At 51.6% G+C, this 15,597-nt stretch overlaps 1 protein-coding gene across 1 annotated transcript; it reads right to left on the bottom strand.

Annotated features, from left to right (window-relative positions):
- Window positions 1-1,358: 1,358 nt before the first annotated feature.
- On the bottom strand, window positions 1,359-5,737 carry LOC103233120 (uncharacterized). The gene is given in 4 exon segments (XM_073015430.1): window positions 1,359-1,939; window positions 1,942-2,244; window positions 2,246-2,421; window positions 2,424-5,737. Coding segments are annotated over 4 exon segments (630 nt in total). The 5' UTR covers window positions 2,479-5,737; the 3' UTR covers window positions 1,359-1,843.
- Window positions 5,738-15,597: the final 9,860 nt, after the last annotated feature.

Consider the following 15,597-nt stretch of genomic DNA (forward strand, 5'->3'; position numbering starts at 1 on the left):
CTCAAACTCCTGGTCTCAAGCGATCCTCTCACCTCAGCCTCCTGAGTAGGGTTTATACCTTCTGAAACTTGTAAGGAAAGGAAACACTAAATAGCAACAAAATAAAAATGCACCTCCAGCTAGCAATCCCTACCCATTCATTACCTCTCAACATTAAGCACCACTGAAGCCTTGTCATTTTCCTGTCGATGTGAATATTTGGATAGTCAGTGCCTTACAGGAGTTGCTTTTTTTTTTTTAACCCCACTGAAACTTGACATCATTTCTCTGGGATATGGCTGATGTAACGTCACGAGGATGGGCCATCAACTTCAGGACCTGACTCTAGGAACTTCAGAGACTACACGTTTTACTCTAACAGTGGTTGGTTTGTAGCACCCTGATGGTCTGTACTACCAGGAAAGAGAGGAAAATGGCAATGAGACTGAAATGAGCTGTTGTCTCGCCCTCTGCAGGAACTCCCCTCTTCCTTTCCATGCCCTCCACAAGACCACGGCTTGGGCTATTAATCTCTTGGAGGACAGAGCCCTTCCTCTGTCACATTTCCCTCCCACCAGAACTCCAATAGAGCCCACTAACATAGTCCTAGGCCCCTTCAAGTGCCTTGAAAGTGGGGTGCAATCCAAAATTCAAATAGTCCATTAATATAGTCCTAGACCCCCAAGTGCCTTGAAAGTGGGGTGCAATCCTGAAGGAGGGTGCAGCGGGGGGAAAGACTGCGAAATAGGCTCATCCTTCTGGTTCTCCAGCCCATGTCCCTGCTGGACAAGCCAAGGCTGGCTCTGACACGGTCACCACCCCGACTCTGAGCCCACACTGCCACCTGCCGGCTTCCTGCTGCCACTGTTCAAAGTGAACAAGTTGGGTCCTGAAGAATGAGGAAGCCCCCTTCTATCACCTTGAAACACGCTACCCACTGACACTCGTAATTGCAGACAAAACCTGTCATTTTAATCCTGGGCTTTTCTTCCACCATTGAGATGTTCCATAAGGTTTAACCCATTAACATCACCACTCTGCCATTTACAAAGAGGGGGACACAGTTCGGGGGGCTCAGGTGCAACCTGGAGGGCCTCACAGCCCACCAGGCCCCCTCCCGACCCCAGTACCCTCAGTCAGGTGGTGCTAGTAGAGCCATCTCCGAAGCTGCAGGCCCCAGGTGGATGGGCAGGGCCCTTCATGGGTGTGCAGTGGCGGTTCCCTCGTCAGTCCAGCCACTGCCCAGGACTGAGGGTCTTCAAGGAAGACGAGGTCATTGTCCTTCTCCAGGTGGCTTCACCGCAGTGCTGCCTGGGCACCTCTCTGAGGCAGAGAAGTGGCCCCTCGCTCAGTCCCTGCCCGGCCGACCACTGTGGCCTGCACGCGAATGGGTCAGAGCCAGATTCCGGAGCTGGTGCTGTCCTCCTAGGTGGCCGCTCATAGCTGGGGATGGTGAGTGAATGTGTTCTGGCCTTGCCCACGTGGGTGTTTGCAGAGACAAAATGAAGAGGATATATGTGTTCTGAACACCACGAGGCATGGCTCCAGTGCCACCTCTGTGCTCTGGGGCTCCACCTCCCGGGAAAGAATGCAGAAACTTCCACAGTGATGGTATCCAGCCATGTGCTGCCGCCAACCTGAACCACCCCACACCGACACCCAGCTCCCACCACAAAGGCTCAGGATCCCACAGGCCTTTGGGACTGTCACGCTCTTGGCTTTTCCTGTTCCTCCATCCACGACATGCCCTATGCCGTTGTGTGTCACATATGGCACCATATTCAAGGTCCTTTGCACATTCCTAAGGAGATGCCTCCTGTCTGTGCCAGGGGCCAAGGAGAACACCCCGGGGTACCTGGGCTCATCAGAGGCCCAAGGAGATGGAAGGTGAAGCTGCATCACAGGACGGTGGAAACAGGAGCATCAGGGCCAGACCCTGGGATGAGGATGTGGGTGCGAGGGTTTGGTTAGGGAGGTGATCCCAGGAGTACCAGATGGAGTGAGGCAGGAAACAAGGAAGGCAAGGAAGCCAGTGAGGGGGTCACCAAGCAGGTCATCACTGCAGGCCACTGAGTGCAGGCCCACTGGTGACTCTGAGAGACAGAGTAGAACGCACCTTGAAGTGCCGCCTGCCCTCGGATGGCAGAGATGGATTGTTTGTATCCTGATGCTCAGGAGATATTTTTGGAGGCTGCCCTTTGGAGAATGTTCATTCCTGCCCCTTGTGGAGGCGAAACGAGCTCCTCTGGCCAGAAAGTCTTCAGGCAGGGGAGTCACTGTGCTGGCGATGACACCATCATGATAGTCCACAAGAGCCATCATTGGGTCCCCATGTATAGGCATGGCGAGGTCCCAGGTCTCTGCACAGCGCTCCAGCAGCTGCTGCCACACACAAGAAACAGGCATCGCCCAGAAGAGGGCGGAAAGGGGGTTGATACAAAGGCTGTTCACAGCCACCATGGGGAGCATCCTGTCACACCGGCCAAGCCCCATGCACATACACACACTGGGGCCCCTCCCACCAAGTTCCTAGAGACACCCCTGGCAAACACTCACATGTAGCATCCCCTCAGCTCCACCTCCTGTGGTTTTGTGGACATTTGCTCAGACAGCTTTGGTGCACACACACTAGTGCCCTTCTCACTTAGAGCTTGTGCATGTACACACTTGGCATCGCACACTCCAGTGCCACTGACACTCCCACTCAACCGTTGATACTAGCGGTATCCTATCCGCTAATACCCACCTGCAGGTTCAAACAAGCTCTGGGTATTAGCGGTGGAGAGACAGTAAGTTTCATTGTCTGAGGAAGTGAATCTTCTGTCCTGGTCTCTGCTTTGCTTGACCCCACACTGCACCTCCTCGGGGCCAGAGGAACTCTGTGGAGCCCAGGAATGGCTGCCTAGATCAGGCCGGATATCTCTGGACTTGGGGGCTGGGCAGATCTTTACCCCCAGGGTGGCAGCCCAGTTGTGCCAGCCCAACATGTCTCCAAGAAATCCAAGGTTGCAGGTCCTCAGGCCCTGCCGTCCCCACCTCAGCCATGCCACCACTGACCATCCCCACCAGCATGACTCCTGGGCGCCTGGGGCTGTCTGTCTCTCTTCCGCCGCCAGTGGCTGCCTGGTCCATAGCCCACCACAAGGCTGGCACCACCTGAACTGTGTGGTGTAGGAGGGCATCCCTTGAAAAGGACCCTTCACTCCCTGCCACTCTGAGCCTCATTATCCAACTGCAAGAGACAGAAACCCAACTTGAATCTTCATAAGCAAGGAAGAATACTTACTGAATTGTCCAAGTCAAGCATGGCTGGATCCAGAAAGTGCAGGAATATGGGCAGGTATGTCATCTCTCTCTGGACGCTGCTGTCCACCACAGCGCCTTCATTCTCCCATCAGAACAAAAGTATGGAAGCCCCAAGTCTACTTTGGTTGGTTCATAATCCAAAACAAAGAGATCCTCTCTCCCCCAGAGAGTAAATACCAAGTCTCAGAGAAAACTGACTGGCCCAGACATGTCCTCATCCCTGACTCTCTGAATGGCTGTGGCTGGGATTAAGGTCTCTGTTATTTGTTTGTTTGTTTTTGAGTCGAAGTCTCACCCCGTCGCCCACACTGCAGTGCAGTGGTACGATCTCGGCTCACAGCAACCTCCATCTCCCAGGTTCAAGCAATTCTCCTGTCTCAGCCTCCCGAGTAGCTGGGATTACAGGCACATGCTACTGCGCCCGGCTAAATTTTTGTATTTTTAGTAGAGACGGGGTCTCATCATGTTGGCCAGGCTGGCCTTGAACTCCTAACCTCAGGTGATCTGCCTGCCTTGGCCTCCCAAAGTGCTGGGATTACAGGCGTGAGCCACCCAGGATTAGGGTCTCTGGCTGGTTGAGCCTGGGTCATGCCAAAGCAGTCCCTGCAGATCTCCCGTGCCTCCACCTCTCCTCCCTGCCTGCCACTCTGTAGAGGGTGAGGAGGAGGAGCCACATTCGTCTGTCCTGGAATGGGTTTTGCAAAGAAAAGAGGGGAGGAGGCTGGGAGAACCGGAGACACACAGATAAGCAGCCTCTGCCATGTTCCCTTGACAGGGCCAGGCCCTACCCCTCAGATCTCAGTCTGAGCGATGACCCCAAGCCACAGACAGACAATGAGCTGGGCAGTGAGTGAGGGCAGGTGCTGGGGCAGGGGCAGGCGGAGAGTGGTTGCTAAACAGGGCCCATGGCAAAGAAAGGAGGAAAGAGCAACAGCCTCCAGCCAGGCCTGAGGGCTCCAGGCTCACTGGACACCATCTTGAGTCTGTGCCAGCTCTTTCCCATGGTGGCCATAGCAGGGAGGGGGCTTAGATCAGAGAGGCCCAGCTCCACTGCCCACTGACAGAGGCCACAGCCAGCTGCAGGGAGCCAGTCGAGCTCCACACTGAGGGCAGTCTGTGACTTGTGGACTTACAAGACTCTCCCAAGGAATACACTCACCCACAGTGTATGGTTACACAGTTTTGTTCCTGAAGAGGAACATAAATTCGGGCAAAAGGCCAAGGTGTGAATCTACGCAACTGGGCCTGAGACTCCACTCCAGGCACTGACTTCTCCCCAGGACAATCTCACCATGGGCTCCTGCTGCTTCTCCTCCTTACAGCCCTTCCCTTCCTGGGCTGTCCCCAAGGACCTGAGTCATGCCTCCCAGACTAGGGGCCTGGAACTGTGGCCCAAGCTGACTCCTGTCCAGGTGGCGGACCCAGCACAGAGCCCAGGAGGGTTATGGAGTAGATAATCAGCCGGAACTCCCAGCTCAATTATGAGAGAAATGGTGCTTCCTGCCAGTCACGCGTAGACTTGATGACAGTAAGTGCTGAGTTCCAGACATGAGACCCTCTGCCCAGCCAGCATCCCCATCCAGCTCCTCCTCCTCCTCACCCTCTGCAGAGTGGGCACAAGACCCAGGCTCAGTCAGCCAGAGACCCTGTGGCCTCCGAGCTCCTAAGTTCTGCAAGGAACCTGGGAGCTGCTGTGAGTGAAGGCTGAGTATGGGGACCCAGAGGTCTGGTTTCTCTGCTTCTGTCATCAGCTCACCACGTGAACTTGAACCGGCCCCATGCCCCATCAGCCCACCTAGGCCAAAGCAGCCCCTGCAGATCTCCCGTGCCTCCACCTCCCCTCCCTGCCTGCACTGTTCCCAAAGCCAGTCACACTGACAGGTAGAGAGAGCAGATTCTCACGAAGTCAGTCACTCCCCCAAGGACCCAGAAAATGGGAACAATGCAATTAACACCAAATCCAAAACAGTTCAAGGAGGCTGTAGCAATCCAATGGGAACGAGCAAGGCTGACTCCAGCACAAGAGGGCAGGGAAGGGGTGTTTCTAGGCACCATGCCCAGCGTTCTCACCCTCACTGTCTCAGTCACCCTGGGAAAGATGAGGGTGGCTGGCAGTTCACAGGCATGACAGGTTCCCCATGAGGGGAACTGGGGACTAAGATGTTCAGAATGAATGTAGTTAGTAAGCAACCAAAACCAATAGAAGAATCCCAGTGTGAGCAGGGTTGGGGGGGCCGGGCCTTAAGAGTGTACCAATTTGTGAAATTTTGGCTATTAACAAGAAAAAAACAAAGGCCATTCCAGGCCTCTCCCCAGGGAAAAAATCTGCCTGGGGTCAAAAAATGAGAGAAAAAGAGAGAACCTTGGCCTACTCTACAACACAACTCAGGGAGGCCAGGTGCGGTGGCTCACACTTATAACCCCAGCACTTTGGGAGGCAGAGGTGGGAGGATAGCTTGAGCCCAGGAGTTAGAAAACAGACTGAGCAACATAATGAGACCTTATCACTACAAAAAAAAAAAAAAAAAAAAAATTGTTTTATTTAGCCAGATGCTATGGTGTGTGCCTGTAGTCCCAGCTACAGGGGAGGCTGGGACAGGAGGATTGTTTGAGCCCAGGAGGTCAAGGCTGCAGTGAACTATGACTGTGCCACTGCACTCCAGCCTGTGAGTGCTCCAGAGTGACTGTGCCACTCACTCCACAGAGTGAGATCATATCTCAAAAAACAAAAAATAAAAAGAAACAAACAAAAAACTACACTGCTGGCTTTTAAGATGGAGGAAGGGGCCCTGAGCCAAGGAATGTAGGCGGCCTCTAGGAACTGGAAAAAGCAAGGAAATGAATTCTCCCAAAGGAACAAGCCCAGTGAGACTGATTTTGGACCTCGGTCTGACCTTTAAAAGTATAAGATAATAGGCCAGGGGAGGTGGCTCACACCTGTAATCCCAGCACTTTGGGAAGCCGAGGCAGGTGGATTGTCTGAGGTCAGGAGTTCAAGACCAGCCTGGCCAACATGGTGAAACCCCATCTCTACTAAAAAAAAAAAAAAAAAAAAAAAAAAAAAGATACAAAAATTAGCCAGGCATAGTGGCAAATGCATGTAGTCCCAACTACTTGGGAGGGAGGCTGAGGCAGGAGAATCGCTTGAACCCAGAAGGTGGAGGTTGCAATGAGCCAAGATCGTGTCACTGCACTCCAGCCTCAGCAACAAAGCGAGAATCTGTTTCAATAAAATAAGATAAAATAAACCTCTAAATTGATTGAGATAAGCCTCCGACACTTTTCGGTTTACAAAAAACACACCTAAGAATTGGCCACCCAGGGGCAGGAAGCTGGGGTTTCTATCCAGTAACTCTAACCCTGTTGGCCCTTGGTTAGTTGAGGGTTGCCAGCTTCCTGGTGCTTCCAGCCTGTCCCGCACACCAGCAGAGCATGCCTCTGGGGACATCCGGATGGGATGGTGGTGTGGAAAGATGCTGGTGCTGATGTGCCTGGCCCTCATTTTTTGTGGGGCCGGGGGATAAGGAAAACACAAATCCTGACCTAGGCCCTGCTCCACCAGGAGGGGCCCGGTCACCCTGCAATCTCAGCCTTTCAGAGTGACAAGCACTGGCAGGGCCTGGCTGCACATAGCTTTATCTTTTGCTAGCACAACTTCCTCCTTTGCTTCCAGATTGGGCGTTGGAGCAGGACAGAGGCAGGACCCATCCATTCCTCCAAGTGCCCAGCCTAAGACAGGACTCTCTCCTCCATATCCAGCTCCCTCGGAGCCACCATGAACAGGCCCCAATCCCCAGGCCCAGGCGAAGCTGCTCTGGGTGAGACCCTCCTGGGTGACCTCATCAGCTACTACCGGGAGAGGGCAGGGGAGGGCCGGCTCGATGTCTGCAGGAAAGCAGCCCTCACCCACAGGGCCAGGTGGCTCCTGGGAAAGGGGGGCCCTCCATGGCTGTGTCTGCCAGAGTAAGTGGCCCTTGCTCTGGATGGCTGCTGTTGTGGGGGTCCCAGTCCTGTCGGCCCTGTCCCAAAAGTCGGCCCCAAGCTGGTGCGTGCACTAGAGTTCCTGGAGCTGATCTCCGTCAACCTGCTTCTGTTTCCCTGGAGGAAGGAAATCAGGTCCCTGAAGGTAGGCACTGCCACACGTCTGAGCAAGGGGGGTTCAGGCAGGGGTTGGGGCTCTGCCTCTGGGGGAACAGCATGCCCATCATACCCACTGACTTCAGTCCCATTTCAGTTTAAGAAACTGAGGGCTCAAGAGACAGATGCAACTCATCTGTGGTCAACAGCTAGCAAGTGATACAACTGCTCCTAGCCACGAGACCAGCGGTCCCCAACCTTTTTGGCACCAGGGACCAGTTTCGTAGAAGACAATTTTTCCACAGACAGGGTGGAGGGATGGGGGTGGGGTTGGTTTCGGGATGAAACTCTTCCACCTCAGACCATCAGGCATTAGATTTTCATTAGGAACATGCAACCTAGATCCCTCTCATGCACAGTTCATAATAGGGTTCCCACTCCTGTGAGAATCTAATGCCACTGCTGATCGCGACAGGAGGCGGAGCTTAGGTGGTAATGCTTGCTTGCCCACCACTCACCACCTGCTGTGGGGCCAGGTTCCTAACAGACCACAGACCAGTACTGATCCAAGGCCTGGGGGTTGGGGACCCCTGCACTGGACTGTACTGCCTCTCCAAGGAAAGATGAACCAAGGAGCTCATAATAAACAAGGAGAGGAGTTGGGCTTTGGAGATCTAATGGAGAGGTTTTTTTTGTTGTTTTTCATTTTGTTTTGTTTTTGAGACAGAGTCTCGCTGTCACCAGGCTGGAGTACGGTGGCGTGATCTTGGCTCACTGCAACTTCCACCTCTCAGGATCAAGCGATTCTCCTGCCTCGGCCTCCCAAGTAGCTGGGATTACCGGTGCCCACCACCACACCTGGCTAATTTTTGTATTTTTAATAGAGATGAGATTTCACCATGTTGCCCAGGCTGGTCTCAAACTCCTGACCTGAAGTGATCTGCCTGCCTCAGCCTCCCAAAGTGCTGGGTTTACAGACGTAAGCCATCACACTCGATCCCTACCAGAGAGTTTTAATCTCTTCCTGCTCCAGGCCCTGACTGCTAGGCTGGGAGGTGGGATACCTAGAGCCTTACCCCAGCTCAGTCACTATCTTTCTGCATTTTTTTTGTTTGTTTGAGATGAAGTCTCACTCTGTGGCCCAGGCTGGAGTGCAGCGGTGCCATCTCAGCTCACTGCAACCTCCACCTCCTGGTTTCAAGCGATTCTCCTGCCTCAGCCTCCCAAGTAGCTGGGATTACAGGCGCCCACCACCGCACTAAAAATAATCTTCTTGTATTTTTAGTAGAGACAGGGTTTCACCGTGTTGGCCAGGCTGGTCTCCAACTCCTGACCTCAGGTGATCCACCCGCCTTGGCCTCCCAAAGTGCTGGGATTACAGGCATGAGCCACCACACCCAGCCATTTAGTGTGTCTTTGGACAGATCCTGCTTTGTCTTTGAGCCTCAGTGTACCCCTCTGTAAAAGGGGACAGAGGATAATGTGATCATGGACCAGGCTTTCCTTTGGCCAAATGCCCTCATCCACGTGCTTCTCAGGAGCCCCTGGTGTCCCTCGGCACCAGCCCTTGATCCTGCCTGGCGTGGCCCCTCTCAGCCACCCTGCTGAGGCCTATCCCCCTCCTAACAAGCTCCCTTGTCTGTTCTAGATGTACACTGGGAGCTTTACCTACTGGGTGTGATCTGTGCTTTCCAGACACACAGTGGACACCATCCTGGGCAGGCTGGGCTACACGACCACCTTGGAGTCTGAGTTCTCACTGGTCCAGGCCATCAGTAAAGAGGATGTCAAGCAGATGGTGTTCGAGATCTTCCTGGCGAGGGTCTCATGTGAGGCCGTTCTTAGAACTACGGGCACACGGGTGCTTGAGCTGGGCACAGAGAAACTTGCCAGGCCCCACAGCAGGCACAACTCAGAGAAAAGGCTGGTGAAGCCCTGCAGCTGCCTCGAGGGGGTTCAGCCAGGCCCAGGTTGTGGGGGACCACAGCAAGGTTCCTCAGAAGGGGTGGGATCCGAGGGGGCCCTGGCAGAGGGCACTGCTGACCAGAGATCTCTGCCCATGGCTCTGAGCCCATCTGAGGTCTCAACAGCCCCCAACAGCCTCCCCAACAGCTCCCCAGTCCCCTGGGGCCCCCAGTGCCATGCCAGCACATGCTTGGGCAGTGAGGAGGTCCTGCCTTGCTTCAGTGACCCTGTCTTGTACTGGAGGCCCTGGTTTCCCAAGGACATTTTCCTGAGAAGCCTGAAGGGAAACCAACTCCCAGGCCTAGCCCTGGCCCCTGGCCCTTCCTCGGGTGACGTGGTCACCGCCTCAGGGTGCAGCAGGGAGCAGTCCCTGGACTCAGATGCAGTTCTTGAGAGCAGAGAAGTCACCACTCTCAGCCAGCTCTGCCCAGCACCAGGTCCCCAATCTCCAGGGTAGTCCTTAGACCAGAAGCCACAAGCATAGCTGGAGCTGGCCAGCCCCAGAACAGACGCCGCACCTCCCAGCACCTCTTCAGAGAGGAAGGAGCTCTCAGTGCTCCCCTACCTTCTGGGCCCCTCAACTCCTGCAGGCCATCCTAGAGGCATCCCGCGCCCTGGGGTGGAGGAAAATGGACAACTAGGGCCTCTCATGGTACCAGTGTCAGCTGGTGATGATGGCAGCCCAGAAAGTGGAGTCACTCCGCTCCGGAGGTCTACCCAGGCTCCCCTGCATGGATGAGAGTCCCCCAACACCCACTATACCGCCCAGTGGGGGCTGGTGACACCAGTTCCCACCCAAAGACACCATCCCAGCAATGGCTGAGGGAGTAATCTCTGGCTGGTACAGGGCAGGCACCCTGAATAAGCAAATAACTCTCACTGCAATGTCCACCAGGAAGTGACTGCTGGGAGAGGTGCTAGACCTGGGATCACGGCACGGGAGGAGAAGCAGGGCACGGGGGAAGAGTGGCCAAACCTATGGCTTGCTTGTGAGGCATAGGAGCCAATCTGCTAACCCCAAAAGCTCTCAAACTCCAGCCCTGCCATCGATGGCTTGCGTGACCTTGGGCAACTCACTCCACCTCTCTGAGCCTCGTTTTCCTCATCTGTAAAGTGACTATGGTCAGATGTCTTCCCAGGAGGCTGGGAAGAGTTAGTGAGGTGAGGTGTGCTCAGAGCCCATTAGAGACCGACCCAGAGAAGGGTCCCTCCCTTTAGGCTTTCTGTCCCCTTCATGTCCCAGCTCAGTTGTGTGACCCTGGGTAAGTCATTCTGCAGCTCTGAGCAGCTGCTTCCCTCAGCAGCCTTCAGACCCATTCCACCTGTCACAGTGCAAATAAAGAGGGCAGAGATGTATAGACAACTGGATGTGTAGTACACCCTTAATTCATCTAGGATCCACTATTGGCCTCCCTTTTCTCTCGGCTAATTTATTGGGAGCTCAGGGTCAGCTCTCATGCCTGCTCTCCATCCAGGAGTGGGGGCACCCCCTCTACCTGCTATCTCCTGCCCCTTTATGTACACATATACATGCACACATGCACACAAGTGGGTACATTCAGCACGGCACATGCATATACACATGTCCTTAGTCATTCCTCATTGAGATCCCAACAGAGGGCATCCTCCTCCAACCAGGGGCTTCTCTATGTGGTGGCAGGTGTCACTAACCCAGGGATGGCCTCTCGGGCTTCCCATCTGTGAAATGGGAAACTAATTAAATAGGTGAAGGTCCCTTCAGGGTGCAAAGCAGGTGTGTAATAAATGTTGGTACCTGCCTTTGCTCTCCCTGAAACTGAGCATATAACCACACCACTTTCAGTCCTTAAGACCAAGATGACGCCTCAGGCTGGAAGGATTTTAAAAGCTTTGGCTCCACCTCCATCCAAGTCAAAGAGAGTTGTCCATTAAGATAGCCCCTACACAGGCTTTTTGAGACACAAATCAGGAAGCAGTATGCACTGGGCAGCACAGGGCATGCTGGTTAATCACCCACTCATCCATCCAACCCTGCCTTCCATCCTCCCTCCCTCCCTTGATCCTTCCTTCCCTCCATCCAACTGTCCATTCATCCCTGCCTCCCACCTCTCTCCTGCCTTTGATCCTTCCTTCTTTCCTTCCTTCCTTCCTTCCTTCCTTCCTTCCTTCCCTTCCTTCCTTCCATCCAACCATCCATCCATCCATTCTTCCATCCATCCATCCCCACCTCCCACCCTCCCTCCCTCGATCCCTCCTTCCTTCCTTCCTTCCTTCCTTCCTTCCTTCCTTCCTTCTATCCAGCCAGCCATTCATCCATGCAACCATCCATTCATCCATCCATCCATCCATCCTAATCACTTAGCACAGCATCTGGTAGCCCACAGCCAAGCTGGAGAGCTGTCAGGGTGTAGAGCATTATGGGGAAAGTGAGGGAGCCACATCACAGCCACAAGCCTCCATCAGGAACATCAAAAACAAGTAGGGCCAGGTGCGGTGGCTCATACCTATAATCCCAGCACTTTGGGAGGCCAAGATGGGAGGATCACTTGAGCCCAGGAGTTTGAGACCAGCCCGGACAACATAGCAAGACCTTGTCCCTATAAAAAAATATTTTTAAATCAGCCAGCCATGTAGTCTCAGCTACTCAGGAGGCTGAGATGGGAGGAATGCTTGAGCCCAGGAGCTCAAGGCAGGAGTGAGCCATGATTACACCACTGCACTCCAGCCTGGATGACAGAGTGAGACCCTGTCTCTTAAAATAAAAATAAATAAATGGTGGGGGGGAAGAACAGGCTGATTGGGAGGCAGAACAGGTCAGCAATCTCAGGAGAAAGATGAGGCAAGAGGCTGCATCAGCTTGGAACCATGACAGCCACTCCAAGGCACATCCCCCAGGGCACCTGACCTGCAGCAAAGGAGCCTGGGAGAGCAACTTAGGCCAAGGATTCCAGGGGCAGGAAAGGTGAGCTAATTATTTTTCATTTTTATTCATTCTTTTCTGACCATTAACATAATAAGCATGCTTATTCCAAACCAAAACAGAACTTTTGCTCACTTCACTAAGCCTGCCCCTCCCACATTCCCCATCTGGGTGAAAGAGTCCATCATCCACTCACTCACTCCAATCCAGTGCAGACATCGTCCCTGACTGACATCTCTCTCTCTCCTCTCTCTCCTCCTCCCCCCCGCTCGCTCTCTCTATCACATCCTTCATCCAATTCCTAGCTCCTCTCTTTCACAAGAGAGTCTGAATCCAACCCTTTCCCACCTCCTTCCACAGTAATCAAATTCACCATCGTCTCTCACTCATGTCCCTGGAGGCTGCCAGCCTTCTGCAGCCTGTGCTCCACCCAAATGCTGAAGGATTCTGTTAAAACCTACATTAGGGCTCTGCATGGTGGCACATGCCTGTAATACCAGCACTTTGGGAAGCTAAGGTGGGAGGATTGCTTGAGTCCAGGATTTTGGGACCAGCCTGGGCAACATAGAAAGACTCCATCTCTATATATTTAAAAATAATAATAATAAAATAAAAATGTTTAAAAAAAAAAACCCCCTACATTTGATCATGATCCTCATGTGTTCAGTTCCCTCCAGGGGTGCCTGAGGCCATATCAAGTCCCAGGCTCAGCCTCTCACTTCCCCTCTGAACTCATCTCAGGTCCCTTCCCCAATGTCCACTGTAGCCAAAGCCACCCTGGCTTCTGCAAGGTTCTGGAACATGCTGAGCCTGGCCCTATTCCCAGCCTCTGCACAGACTGTTCCCTCTGCTCTGTCTCCCTACCCCACCCTGCCATGTTCTCTTTCTTGTTATTCACATCTCCCCTTAAACGTCACCTTCTCAGAGAGGCCCCCTCTGACCAACCCTCTCTCTATCACATCAGCTTAGTTTAATTTTCTGCACAAAGATTTGAACTCATGTATTCATTTTCCATTTCCCCCCATTAGAAGATAAACTCCATGAGAGTTAAACTTCATCTTGTCTCATTCACCATTATTTCCAAGGATCCATCATATTAAACCAACAAATGAGCAGAAAACTTAAAAAGTACAGATGAATATGAAAACAAAAGCAAACATTACCATAATTTCCACCATTCAGAGATACCCAATGTCACCAGATTCCTGCAATTCCTCCCAGTCTTTTTTCTATATACGCATATATTAAACATTTGGGATTGTAATATTTACAGTGTTGTGCTCTGCCTTTATTTCCCATGAAGGGCGTTATTCTAACTAATTTTAGACTGAGAGAAAAGTTGCAAAATAGTACAAAGAACTCCTTTCCACTCCTGGCCCTGCTTCTCCTGAAGCTGACATCTTATGTAACCATAGTATAATGATCAACAACAGGAAATTAATATTGATACAATGTTATTAACTATACTACAAACATTATTTAAGTTTCCCCAGTGTTCCATTAATATCCTTTCTCTACTCCAGGAGCATATACAGGATCCCACATTGCACTGAAGTTGACATCTTATGTAACCATAATATAACGATCAAGAACAGGAAATTAATATTGATACAATGTTATTAACTATACTACAAACATTATTTAAGTTTCCCAGTGTTCTGTTAATATCCTTTCTCTATTCAGGAGCCTATCCAGGATCCCACATTGCATTTGTATATTTTCCTTTGTCTCCTCCAGTCTATAATAGTTCTTCAGTTTTTTCCCTAACATGACTTTGGTGCTTTTAAAGAGCTTTTTCCAATCAGTTATTTTGTTGAACGGCCCTCCATTTGGGTTTGTCTGATGCTTTCTTATTACTGGAGTGAAGTATGCATTTCTGGCAAGGATACCACACCAAAAAAAAAAAGATACTGCCAGGCACAATGGCTCACACGGTAATCCCAGCACTATCAGAGGCCAAGGCAGGCAGATCACTTGAGCTCAGTTAGAGTCTAGCCTGGGCAACATGACAAAAGCTCTACTCTACAAAAAATACCAAAAATTATCCAGACCTGGTGGCATGCACCTGTAGCCCCAGCTCCCCAGGAAGCTGAGGAGGATCACCTGAGCCCAGGAGGTCGAGGCTGCAGTGAGCTGTGATTGTGCCACTGTATTCCAGCCTGGGTGACAGAGCGAGACCCTGTCTCAAAAGAAAAAAAAAAAAATGATGCTGTCCTCAATGCGTCTTCGTAAAGGCTTCATGATGTCACTACGTCTTATTACCTTGATCACTTATTAAGCTGCTGTCTATGGGGTTGCCATCTCCACTGTCAAATTAGTTACTTTCTTTCCCTTTTTACTTGATAAATAATATTGCGGAAAACAGAAACTATGCAAATCTTGTTTCTCCTCAAACTTCTGTCCACTAATTTTAGTATCGACAGGTAAATCTTGTGTGCGTGTGTATATATATATGTATATATATGTGTGTGTGTTGTGTGTGTGTGTGTGTGTGTGTGTGTGTGTATATATTAGGCAGTCTCGTTCTGTCGCCCAGGCTGGAGTGCAATGGCACGATCTCGGCTCACTGCAAGCTTCACCTCCCAGGTTCACGCCATTCTCCTGCGCCAGCCTCCAGAGTAGCTGGGACTACAGGTGCCTACCACCATACCCAGATAATTTTTTTGCATTTTTAGTAGAGACGGGGTTTCACTGTGTTAGCCAGGATGGTCTGGATCTCCTGACTTCATGATCTACCCACTTCGGCCTCCCAAAGTGCTGGGATTACAGGCATGAGCCACCGCACCTGGCCTGTGATATTTTTAACTGTGGTGTTTGTGTAATGGCAAGTCTCTGTTTCTCTCTTGCCTTTCATGTGTATTAACTGGAAATCTATTATAAGGAAGCACTCCCTTTCTTCCCTGTTTATTTCTTCAATTGTTTATTTATATCAGCATGGATTCATGGATATTTATTTTAGTCTATGTGTTAGAATCCAATACTATTGTAATTTATTTTTTCCTCAAACTGTTCCAGCTTTGGCCATTAGGAACTTCAGGCAAGCTCCATTCCCTTGACATGGTTTCATCACCCCCGACCCCCCTGCACCTTCTTTCTAGCACCACAAGATATTCCAGGCTCATCTTGTCATTCCCCTGTGGCATCCCTGGAATCAACCACATCTCCTAGGAGCCCTGGTTCCTTTTACAGGAGAATGACGTTTAGAGACCAAGAACTGGGTACCAGGTGTGCTCACTGTTACTGGGTGCCATTGCTTCTAGACCCACTCAGGACAGAGCTAGGAAACACAGGTATGTGTACTAAGCACACATAAACATACACACAGATCTATATTTCTGTATCCATCTATATATAATTTTATTTATTATTTA

This window comes from Chlorocebus sabaeus, chromosome 5 (assembly GCF_047675955.1).
Source record: "Chlorocebus sabaeus isolate Y175 chromosome 5, mChlSab1.0.hap1, whole genome shotgun sequence".
NCBI classification, from domain to species: Eukaryota; Metazoa; Chordata; class Mammalia; order Primates; family Cercopithecidae; genus Chlorocebus; species Chlorocebus sabaeus.